The 13,107-nt window shown below is 40.9% G+C and overlaps 1 protein-coding gene across 3 annotated transcripts in view; it reads left to right on the top strand.

Annotated features, from left to right (window-relative positions):
* LOC110461855 (microtubule-associated tumor suppressor 1 homolog) overlaps window positions 1-13,107 on the top strand; it is a 139,147-nt gene that overhangs the window by 34,024 nt on the left and 92,016 nt on the right. For 2 of the 3 annotated variants that reach the window (XM_021515570.1, XM_021515566.1), the window contains exon 1: window positions 2,623-2,740. The exons of the other annotated variant lie outside the window; for it this stretch is intronic. In XM_021515570.1, the coding sequence (XP_021371245.1) occupies window positions 2,672-2,740 (69 nt within the window). In that variant the 5' untranslated portion in view covers window positions 2,623-2,671. Of the gene's footprint in view, window positions 1-2,622; window positions 2,741-13,107 lie in introns of those variants that run through there. 3 annotated transcript variants of the gene reach the window in all.

Below are 13,107 nucleotides of genomic sequence, written 5' to 3'. Positions count from 1 at the left end.
CACTGACAGAGTACCAGTGTAGGATCCCACTGACAGAGTACCAGTGTAGGATCTCACTGACAGAGTACCAGTGTAGGATCCCACTGACAGAGTACCAGTGTAGGATCTCACTGCATGATTATAGGAGACAACTAATGTAAGGTCGCCTCCAGTATTTAGGGTTTGTTTTCTGGCATCTTCTTGAGGAACATATGAGAAATCAAAAGCCAAAACATTGATTCCCCCCAGTGGTGACATACAATGGTCAACAAATAAGTTGGTGTAGAAAATGGTCAATTTATACAGTGGTCGATATAACCAGTGGTCAGTTAACAAAGGGATCAAGGTTTTTACAATAAAGACAGCAGTTTATTGATTCCCAGACATGACATTTAACAACAGACGAAGTGTTACTGGTTAATATCACTTTCCATCATTCTTGATTGTTGAATGTCATAAGACATTGCTGAAGTAAAAAGTTCCTCAACTACTGTTGATCATTACCGGTATTGTCTAACTCTTTGTAGGTTTTCAACTTTTATAAAAAGGAAAACTGGCTGAAGGTCATTTTCATTTAAAAGTTTGAAAACAATTTATCTTGAGTAAGATGGCCATGATAAACATCAGTCATCACTCATTGTAGAATTGTAGAACCTGTATTTATACATTGTTTGTGTCGGTGATCTTTGTCACCTGTATAGTGTTTAGTATGTAGAGTTAAAATACCTGTCCATGTCCGTATGGTCGTACAACATCAAAGCTTTGTAGTACTAACAATCAGTAGGAGTTGGAATGGTTAGCCGCCCCACTGAGTTTGATACCTATGTTATCACAGCGTTACTTCAGGGATGAACTGGCCAAGTAGGTATACCCAGTGTTTTACAGTCATGGCTAATCAGGGCAGAAAGCCTCACCGCTGACAATACCTGTACGAGGTGGAGCTACAATCTACGCTCACCTTCCCATTGATCGCCACAATAATACACCTTTTCATTCTGGATTATCACGGTCTGTCGGTCTACAAGTTCGGAGATAGAATGAACAAATCCAAACTGAAAAACACTGTTGGAAAACTGAGAATTATTGAGTGGACTGATGTATGTGTGTAACACACTATAACAGGGCCAGACAATTACATATGATTTGTAGGGATTTATCACATCTTTATCCATACGTGAGACTTGTGGATTAGCGGTCTTATCTAACCTGTACTCGGATATCTGTCATAAGAACCAGCTACCCAGTCCTTGTATTGGAGTACCAGGTGATGCTGTGGTCTGTGATTGAGTGACATAATAAGCCATAGCGTCCTTGTATTTATCGAGTACGCGGTCTTATCTAACCTGTACTAGGATATCTGTCATAAGAACCAGCTACCCAGTCCATGTATTGGAGTACCAAGTGATGCTGTGGTCTTTTATTGAGTGACATAATACGACATAGCGTCTTTGTATCTATTGTGTTCCAGGTGATGCTGTGTTCTGTGATTGAGTGACATAAAAAGACATAGCGTCTTTGTATCCATCGAGTACCAGCTGATGCTGTGGTCTGGGATGGAGTGACATACAATAAGACATAGTGACCTTGTATCTATTGTGTTCCAGGTGATGCTGTGTTCTGTGATTGAGTGACATATTAAGACATATCGACCTTGTATCTATTGTGTTCCAGGTGATGCTGTGGTGTGTGATTGAGTGACACAATAAGACATAGCGTCCTTCTTTCTATCGAGTACCAGGCGATGCTGTGGGCTGTGATTGAGTGACATATTAAGACATATCGACCTTGTATCTATCGTGTTCCAGGTGATGCTGTGGCCTGTGATTGAGTGACACAATAAGACATAGCGGCCTTGTATCTATTGAGTACCATGTGATGCTGTGGTCTATGATTGAGTGACATAATAACACATAGCATCCTTGTACCTATCGTGTACCAGGGGATGCTGTTGGCTGTGATGGAGTGACATACAATAAGACATAGTGACCTTGTATCTATTGAGTACCAGGTGATGCTGAGGTCTGAGATGGAGTGACATACAATAGGACATAGCGACCTTGTATCTCTCGTGTACCAGGTGATTCTGTGGGCTGTGATTGAGTGACATATTAAGACATATCGACCTTGTATCTATTGAGTACCATGTGATGCTGTGGTCTTTTATTGAGTGACATAATAAGACCTAGCGACCTTGTATCTATCGTGTTCCAGGTGATGCTGTGGGCGGTGATGGAGTGGCATACAATAAGACATAGTGACCTTGTATCTATTGAGTACCAGGTGATTCTGTGGGCTGTGATTGAGTGACACAATAAGACATAGCATCCTTTTATCTATCGTGTACCAGGGGATGCTGTTGGCTGTGATGGAGTGACATACAATAAGACATAGAGACCTTGTATCTATTGAGTACCATGTGATGCTGTGGTCTGTGTTTGAGTGACATAATAAGCCATAGCGTCCTTGTATCTATCGAGTACCAGGTGATGCTGTGGTCTGTGATGGAGTGACATACAATAAGACATAGCGACCTTGTATCTATTGAGTACCAGGTGATGCTGTGGTCTGTGATTGAGTGACATAATAAGACATAGCATCCTTGTATTTATCGAGTACCAGGTGATGCGGTAGAGGTGTCTGTGATTGAAATGTGACAGAATCTTCCCTACGTGTTGGGATTAATAGAGGATAGATGCTGGTGTCAGACACAACCCTGGAGCTGACGGATGAGGAACCTGTTAACTGGGAGCTGTCTGATGAGGTAGGACTGGTCGGAAAGGTGTTATATACTATGTAGACAGTGAATAATACACTGTTCATGGAGAGGTTCAAGTTTAAGTTGTTTTGTTGTGATAAATTGGCAAAAGGTGTAACGGTATTGGGTAATCTGATGTTGAGGTAATGAATGGTGATAGTTTTATGTATTGTGGGAGATGTGATTGAATCAGAGATATAATCTGTGGGGACACCGTGACACTAGCTGCTGCACCAGGTGTTTATAGCCTTAATTAACAGGTGTGATAATAACTTGTGTTGGGGAGTTAAGTGGAACTAAAGTGTTCAAGTAGCCTTATCAGGACCAATTATCAGCTGTTTGATTCAGCGATTACAAATGGAGTGTGTTACAAGGTCTAGTTAATTTTATGGCATAGCTTTGAGCTGCTACCAGGGTTCAGCTGCTGCCAGGCAGGGTTCAGCTGCTACCAGGGTTCAGCTGCTGCCAGGCAGGGTTCAGCTGCTGCCAGGCAGGGTTCAGCTGCTGCCAGGCAGGGTTCAGCTGCTGCCAGGGTTCAGCTGTTGTGATTATAGAAAAAATTGGGAGTATAGGAAAGGAAGGAATTAGTACGTGATAAAAACAGTGAGAGGTAGGGGGAAGTGAAATACTGTATGAGGGCAGTTTACTTGGTGACTAAACTTTCAGCATTTAAATAAATGTCTTGTATATATATTTACTATGATATATATTTACTATGGTGTACTGATATTTTTTCCATTTCTTTTTCCCCCCTTTTTTTCCTATATTTGTGTGCTCAGATATCGGTTCTTTTTCACTTTAAAGTTTTCTTGCCTTATATTTTGTTCCATTTCTTCAATCGACTTAAAAGAAGCTTTATAGTAATATATGACTACACAGGGCCACCATAGAACAGTGTGTATGACAAATTGTGTTCATTGCAAAGAGCTAAGCAATATATATTCAGGGCCGCACACGAGACAGACATTACTATTCATGCATGGTTTCCTACTTAGATACAGATATAAATATTCCTGGTTACACACATGTGATGTGCATATAACATTATGCAGGGTACACATGATTGTGGGGAGAAAGCTTGTGGTTTTGATATAAAATATAGATACTCTTACATACCATTATATCATACCTCCACCTTGATCTTAGACCAGGTGTTGGATACAGGCACTCTAAACCTCTTACCACGTGTATATATTGGTTAGGTACTCCAGGACATGAAGCAATATTAACACAGCACCATCAGTTTTTGTATGGCTTTGGTTCCAGTCATGGAGGTCCTCTGTACACTTTGAAAGGCAGTGTCTTATGGTCTCAACACTCTGTCTCATCACTCAGATCTACTGCTGGTAATGTCCTTGATCTACTTTTGGTACGTCTTGAATTTACTGTTGGTAACATTCTCAATCTGATAGTAACGTCCTTGATCTACTTTTGGTAACATCCTTGATCTACTGTTGGTAATGTCCTCGGTCTGCTGTTGGTAACGTCCTCGGTAGACTATTGGTAATGTCCTCGGTCTACTGTTGGTAACATCCTCGGTCTACTGTTGGTAATGTCCACGGTCTACTGTTGGTAACGTCCTCGTTCTGCTGTTGGTAACGTCCTCGGTAGACTATTGGTAATGTCCTCGGTCTACTGTTGGTAACATCCTCGGTCTACTGTTGGTAATGTCCACGGTCTACTGTTGCGAACGTCCTCGTTCTGCTGTTGGTAACGTCCTCGGTAGACTATTGGTAACGTCCTCGGTCTACTGTTGGTAACGTCCTCGGTCCACTGTTGGTAACGTCCTCGTTCTGCTGTTGGTAACGTCCTCGGTCTACTGTTGGTAACGTCCTCGTTCTGCTGTTGGTAATGTCCTCGGTCTACTGTTGGTAACGTCCTCGGTCTACTGTTGGTAACGTCCTCGGTCTACTGTTGGTAACATCCTCGTTTTACTGATGGTAACGTCCTCGGTCTGCTGTTGGTAACGTCCTCGTTAGACTATTGGTAACGTCCTCGGTCTACTGTTGGTAACGTCCTCGGTCTACTGTTGGTACTTCCTCGTTCTGCTGTTGGTGATGTCCTTGATCTACTGTACGTAACATCCTCGGTCTACTGTTGGTAATGTCTTTGATCTACTGTTGGTAACGTCCTTGATCTGCTGTTGGTAACATCCTCGCTCTGCTGTTGGTAACGTCCTCGGTCTACTGTTGGTAACGTCCTCAGTCTACTGTTGGTAACATCCTCCGTCTACTGTTGGTAATGTCTTTGATCTGCTGATGGTAATGTCTTTGATCTACTGTTGGTAATGTCTTTGATCTAATGTTGGTAACGTCCTTGATCTGCTGTTGGTAACGTCCTCGCTCTGCTGTTGGTAACGTCCTCGGTCTACTGTTGGTAACATCCTCGGTCTACTGTTGGTAATGTCTTTGATCTACTGTTGGTAATGTCTTTGATCTACTGTTGGTAATGTCCTTGATCTACTGTTGGTAACGTCCTTGATCTACTGTTGGTAACATTCTCGGTCTACTGTTGGTAACGTCCTCGGTCTACTGTGGTAACGTCCTTGGTCTACTGATGGTAACGTCCTCGTTCTGCTGTTGGTAATGTCCTCGGTCTACTGTTTGTAACGTCCTCGGTCGACTATTGGTAACGTCCTCGGTCTACTGTTGGTAACGTCCTCGTTAGACTATTGGTAACGTCCTCGGTCTACTGTTGATAACGTCCTCGGTCTACTGTTGGTAACATCCTCGGTAGACTATTGGTAATGTTCTCGGTCTACTGTTGGTAACGTCCTCAGTCTACTGTTGGTAACATCCTCCGTCTACTGTTGGTAACATCCTCGGTCTACTGTGGTAACATCCTCGGTCTACTGCTGGTAACGTCCTCGATCTACTGTTGGTAACGTTCTCCATCTACAGTTGGTAACGTCCTTGATCTACTGTTGGTAACGTCCTTGATCTACAGTTGGTAATGTCCTCAATCTACTGCCAATAACATCCTCGTTCTGCTGTTGGTAACGTCCTTGATCTACTGCTGGTAATGTCCTTGATCTACTGTTGGTAACATCATCGTTTTACTGTTGGTAACGTCCTTGATCTACAGTTGGTAACGTCCTTGGTCTACTGTTGGTAACATCCTCGTTCTACTGTTGGTAACGTCCTTGATCTACTGTTGGTAACATCCTCGTTTTACTGTTGGTAACGTCCTTGATCTACTGTTGGTAATGTCCTCGATCTGCTGCCATTAACGTCCTCGTTCTGCTGTTGGTAACATCCTTGATCTACTGCTGGTAATGTCCTTGATCTACTGTTGGTAACATCCTCGTTTTACTGTTGGTAACGTCCTTGATCTACTGTTGGTAATGTCCTCAATCTACTGCCAATAACATCCTCGTTCTGCTGTTGGTAACGTCCTTGATCTACTGCTGGTAATGTCCTTGATCTTTGGTAACGTCCTCGTTCTGCTGTTGGTAACATTCTTGATCTACTGCTGGTAATGTCCTTTATCTACTGTTGGTAACATCCTCGTTTTACTGTTTGTAACGTCCCTGATCTACTGTTGGTAACGTCCTTGATCTACTGCTGGTGACGTCCTTGATCTACTGTTGGCAACATCCTTGATCTACTGCTGTCGACATCCTCGATCTACTGTTGGTAACGTCCTTGATCTACAGTTGGTAATGTCCTCAATCTACTGCCAATAACATCCTCGTTTTACTGTTGGTAACGTCCCTGATCTACTGTTGGTAACGTCCTTGATCTACTGCTGGTGACGTCCTTGATCTACTGTTGGTAACATCCTTGATCTACTGCTGTCGACATCCTCGATCTACTGTTGGTAACGTCCTTGATCAGGTTTTGTCCCTCTTTCCTTGACTGATTGTACAGACTTTCAACATCTACTTAACCAGTGCTGGAGGCAGAAATTGGTAAGAACAGTGTGGCTGTAAACAGGTTTTGGTTTGCTGATGTGTTCTGTGAGTCTGTCAGTTTTACATAATGTCAGGATACAGGAGTACAAGTGACATGGTAAGATGTTTCCGCTGCTGACAGTGACCTTCTTACACCGAATATATATATGTTGTTGGGCTACTTCTGTCAGAAGTACTTAACATGTATATGAACACAACTAGAACTTTCAGCCACAGGCATTTCAATGCCCCTGCTAGGTCGATAACCTTTTTACGTGCCAGCCAATCAGGCCATATAGAGCGACAATCTTGAAGTTTTTAAACATGAAGTATATTGGCTATATATCACTCCTACAAAATATCAACAATGTCGGCCCCATAGTACTGAAGATTTAGCCTTATTATGCCAGCCAATCAGAGGCCATGCATGGTGGCCATCTTGAATCCCATAATTATAAATTAGCACTTGGTGTTAACTCTTTCCGTACCGCAACTCCGGTCCGGATTCCGTACCGGATGTACTTATTAGACTCGCCCCTGTGCATAAAACAAAATGGCGGATTATTAATGTACTTTTTAGACTAGGTGTAATTGCCGCAAGAATTAAACAGGTAACCGTGAACAAATATTGTTTTTGTTTCATGTTCTTGTTTCATGTTCTTGTTCATAGACAAACACTTCTTCATTTTCGCAGCATAATGACTAAATGGCAACTGATTATGACTGAGAAATCGACATTTGTCTGGCAATAAACGATATGATTCCTTGTATTTAACACAGCGTTGTAGTGCAGGTTTGAAATGGGGATTGATTATGGTTACGAATGTGGAGTCGTTGATTTTTTTTCTAAATACAAGTAGATTTCATCAAGACTTATATCAGAATACTCAAATTTACTTCCATAAGTCTCAACAAATATCTGATGATGAATTTACGAGTGTTTGTATCGAATTAAGTTGCCGCTATCTTGTTTACATTTGAGGCACCAAACGCAAACATCTTGCGGCAAACGCGAAAACATTAAGTCACATAATAAAAAAGTGTACTCTGCACAAATAAAATTATTTCTTCCAAACTGATGGGTTCTGATTTTAGCGACAATTAATTGTTTTTTTCGGGACAGTCTCGTGCGATTACTAACTAAACATCAGGCAGGTTACATCAAAGTCTCTTGTCGTGTGTACACGACAACGGGGATGGACGGCCCTTTTTTTGTCGTCTGTACACGACAACGGGGACCAGGATGACATATTGTTGTCGTGTGTACACGACAACAGTATGGAAAGAGTTAAGTACATATCCTATATGTATCAGGTACAGAAAGTTTCATTGTAATTGGTCTCATAGTTTTGGATTTTTTTCCGGACAGGGCTTGAACTTAGAAAAAGGATAGTAACTTAATAATAAGGGGAATTTTGAAAATAAATTTAAAATGTGCAACTACCGGTATAGTAAATGATGTACCAATCTTACACATTAAGTGAGGAATTGGCTGGACAAGCTTTATCCAGACAGACAGACAGGCAGACAGATGGACAGATGGACAAGCTTTATCCAGACAGACAGACAGGCAGACAGATGGACATTTTGCCAGGTATAATTAGGGTGGAACTATAGGGCTAGACAGCATTGTATTAAACTTGGTCAAGATTTTTAAAGGTTACCAAATACCAAAACCTATTTTGTTGACTGATTATTGACAGAAGTAGTCTGATGCATGTCTCACAATCTTTGTAGACAGAAATATATTCTTGGTTGACTGACACAGGGTGAAAACTGATACATGGAAGGAAAGAGTCCAAACTGATGAGAAAAATGAGATAAACATTGAATAACAAATTAAGATAGTTTAACATAATCAACCCAATAAAAGCCTTGTAATATGAGGACTTATCTCCCTTTGGTGGCTATAGAATTAAAGAAAAGTGGTGATTTATGTCTCTCAGTTAATCAGTGGTTGACAGAGGCCAACATGTTGATCACACTAACACATCTGACTGGAGGGGTGCTGCTACTGATATGTGTATCATTGGGGATAGGGAAACATTTAATTACATACCGTATAATGAAACTGTTGTAGTTTTATATGGGCAAGCCTACAAAGTGTGAAAAAGAGATAGGAAACTGTTTCTAAGCTAGTTTTATGTGTTATCCTTAGAGAAGGTATATAGGCTAATCGTTTGAATGCATCAGGATCGGAGCAATATAAAGTGACGTCTCTAAACAGCCTAAGTGATATCTCATTACAGGGTATGCACAAATCAAACACCGGGCCTGTTTACTTTCCATTATAGGTATAATGATAACAATTACCATTCTCGGGGAATTGGCTGCTGGATTGTATTGTACATCAGCTCTGTTCATGAGTTTGCATTGCTCCAAGACAAGAGTGTCACATGATCTGAATCAATAGAAAGCTTATTATATTACTGACACTGGTTGCCTAGCAACAGTCGTCATGACATGGAAATGTCATCCATCGAGGGTCAATAATCAAAGAGACAAGTGTTTGTCCGCCAGACTAGCACTTTAGCATGATTTTACTATACTTGATCAAACGGTTCACTAATTTGATAAACGTTTTCTTAATTTGATCAAATCTGTTCTCTGTCTGCAAAATCTGCTTATTTTGTTCCAATTTTCCTATGACACCTTAATCTAATACAGAGCTCTCTATAGTAACCATTTTACTGCTAAACTAGGAAATTCAAATATGTCCTGTTTGGTCTTTCTAGAATAAAGCATACCAAGATGTTGGTGGAATCTCAAAAACCAACACAATGTGATATTGAAAGATCGTCTTGCTATGTTGTAAATTAAATTGAAAGGGTGTTTGCGATGTGTCACCTCATTGATAATTAGATTATGTCTAGAGATTGTCCTGTGTTGTTGTAAATTAGATTACAGTGATAATGTTTTCTGTGTTTGCACCTCGCTGAGACTTAATGTATCAAATGACACATTGACAACACCTCAGACACACACCCAGTATGGGGACACAGGGAATTGTGTTGATCATACTGATGTATGGGGACACAGGCACTTGTGTTGATAATACTGATGTATGGGGACCAAGGGTCTTGTGTTGATCATACTGATGTATTGGAACACCAGGACTTGTGTTGATCATACTGATGTATGCGGACCCAGAGTCTTGTGTTAATCATACTGATGTATGGGGACCCAGGGTCTTGTGTTGAACATACTGATGTATGGGAACACCAGGACTTGTGTTGATCATACTGATGTATGGGGACCCAGGGTCTTGTGTTGATCATACTGATGTATGGGAACACCAGGACTTGTGTTGATCATACTGATGTATGAGGACACAGGGACTTGTATTGATTAACTGATATATGAGGACACAGGGACTTGTATTGATTAACTGATGTATGGGGGACACAGGGACTTGTATTGATTAACTGATGTATGAGGACACAAGGACTTGTATTGATTAGCTGATGTATGAGGACACAGGGACTTGTATTGATTAACTGATTTATGAGGACACAGGGACTTGTATTGTTTACCTGATGTTTGAGGACCAAGGGTCTTGTGTTGATCATACTGATGTGTGGGGACACAGGGACTTGTGTTGTTCATACTGATGTATGGGGACACAGGGCCTTGTATTGATCATACTGATGTATGAGGACACAGGGACTTGTATTGTTTAACTGATGTTTGAGGACCAAGGGTCTTGTGTTGATCATACTGATGTATGGGGACACAGGCACTTGTGTTGATCATACTGATGTATGGGGACCAAGGGTCTTGTGTTGATCATACTGATGTATGGGGACACAGGGACTTGTGTTGTTCATACTGATGTATGGGGACACAGGCACTTGTGTTGATCATACTGATGTATGGGGACCCAGGGTCTTGTGTTGATCATACTGATGTATGGGGACACAGGGACTTGTGTTGATCATACTGATGTATGGGGACACATGGACTTGTATTGATTAACTGATGTATGAGGACACAGGGACTTGTATTGTTTAACTGATGTTTGAGGACACAGGGACTTGTATTGGTCATACTGATGTATGGGGACACATGGACTTGTGTTGATTAACTGATGTATGAAGACACAGAGACTTGTGTTGATTATACTGATGTATGAGGACACATGGACTTGTATTGATTAACTGATGTATGAGGACACAGGGACTTGTGTTGATTATACTGATGTATGAGGACACAGGGACTTGTATTGTTTAACTGATGTATGAGGACACAGGGACTTGTATCGTGTAACTGATGTTTGAGGACACAGTGACTTGTGTTGATCATACTGATGTATGAGGACACGGACTGGTATTGTTTAACTGATGGTTGAGGACACAGGGACTTGTATTGATCATACTGATGTATGGGGACACAGGGACTTGTGTTGATTAACTGATGTTTGAGGACACAGGGACTTGTGTTGATCATACTGATGTATGGGGACACAGGGACTTGTATTGATCATACTGATGTATGGGAACACAGGGACTTGTGTTGATTAACTGATGTATGTGGACACATGGACTTGTATTGATCATACTGATGTATGGGGACCCAGGGTCTTGTATTGATCATACTGATGTATGGGGACACAGGGACTTGTGTTGATCATACTGATGTATGGGGACACAGGGCCTTGTATTTATTAACTGATGTATGGGGACACAGGGACTTGTATTGATCATACTGATGTATGGGGACACAGGGATTTGTGTTGATTAACCGATGTATGGGGACACATGGACTTGTATTGATCATACTGATGTATGGGGACACACTGGGTCTTTTATCTTAGTATTAGTACTGACTTATGGGGACACAGGAAATGTTTTCTGATACACTGCCAGTGTGTAAAGAGGTTCTCTCTGAACCAACCAGTATATATAATCTGATGGTGCAACGGTGTTAATCCTGTGGTACTTTGGGGTGTATAGTATGTACAGTATGTGGCCTTGATGGGAGTACTGCCAATGTACCTGACTGATATATGTTACCTGTAGTATATATACTAGGCTATACAACTACTAGTACAGGCTCTCCTCTATAAATATCACCAACTTCGGAAGGATAAATCACCAGGTTTTAAAAGTGACAGTGCAGCATATTGAGATATGAACATGATGTGGAAGTGACAAGTACTGAAAAGTGGACAGTATATATGGAAGTGACCTCTGGAAACTACCAATATAATGAAGTGGCCAATGTTCATATATGACCTTAATGTAAGCAAGGAACCAGATTATTTTTAAGAAATGGCAAGTGTATATAATACTGAAGGGATCAATTTTGAGGAAAAAAACATACGGAAAGAAATTAATTCAACATGTCAATAGAAAATCATAAATACCAAACTTTGTGTGGAACAGCGACCAGTACCATATATAGTTGGTGTGGAAATAATGACAATATGTAGGAGCCAATCAAAAAGACTAGTACGATAAGACAGTGGTCAGTTTGAGATTGTGGCCCGTGACGGAAGGCTGACCAGTATGGAAGTTGAGCTGGTGTCTGACACTGAGGATGTCGAGTGGGAGACAGATTTACATGATTTCTGGGTAAGGCCTCCGTAATCTGCCTAATTATCATTAATTGGTCAATGGTTGATTGTTTGTCATGTCCTATATTATTACTAGTAATAAGTCCATACATCTCATATGACCTCTAAACTGAACTTCTGACCTTGACTTTATATCTATATAGTTGTCATGATGCTGTTATATAACTTCAGCTGTTGGGTGGTTTCAACATATACAGGCCTATTGGGCCTATAGGTGTTGGGTGGTTTCAACATATACAGGCCTGTTGTGCCTATAGGTGTTGGGTGGTTTCACCATATACAGGCCTATTGGGCCTATAGGCGTTCGGTGGTTTCAACATATACAGGCCTGTTGGGCCTATAGGTGTTGGGTGGTTTCAACATATACAGGCTTGTTGGACCTATAGGTGTTGGTTGTCATTAGTTCAACAATGATGCTGTGTGAAAATAGAAAAAAAGTTCTTAATTGAAAAAAGGAAGTGATGACTCTGAAGGTATATATATATCTCTTTACCTTAGTTTCCATGGAGACCTATGTAGCATTAATTAGTAAGACAGAACATGTTTTTACTTAAGGCCATCACAACATGTACAGCAATTAATACAAGACACTGTAGAAATAGCCCGGGACCTTCCAGCGTATCAAATGCTCCGACCAAATAATGAGTCATGGCCAACCCGGGCAAGTTTGAAAAAATTAGCATAAATTTGTGTTCATTATTTGAATTGAAAAATGATATTTTGTTGGCATTACTTGTTGCTTGTCAATCTTTATAATTTGAATCCCTAGTTTCTCTGTACACAATATTTATAATCTCATGACATTGATTATGCAGCCACGATTTCCATTTCAATGCTACGTACAGCTCAAGTACAAAGTTCCCCAATGCCAAACTCCCATTCACACCCCACGCAACAACGGTAAGA

The sequence above is a fragment of the Mizuhopecten yessoensis genome, unplaced genomic scaffold, assembly GCF_002113885.1.
Source record: "Mizuhopecten yessoensis strain PY_sf001 unplaced genomic scaffold, ASM211388v2 scaffold10687, whole genome shotgun sequence".
Lineage (NCBI taxonomy): Eukaryota > Metazoa > Mollusca > Bivalvia > Pectinida > Pectinidae > Mizuhopecten > Mizuhopecten yessoensis.
This window is presented reverse-complemented; position numbering and strand designations above follow the sequence as displayed.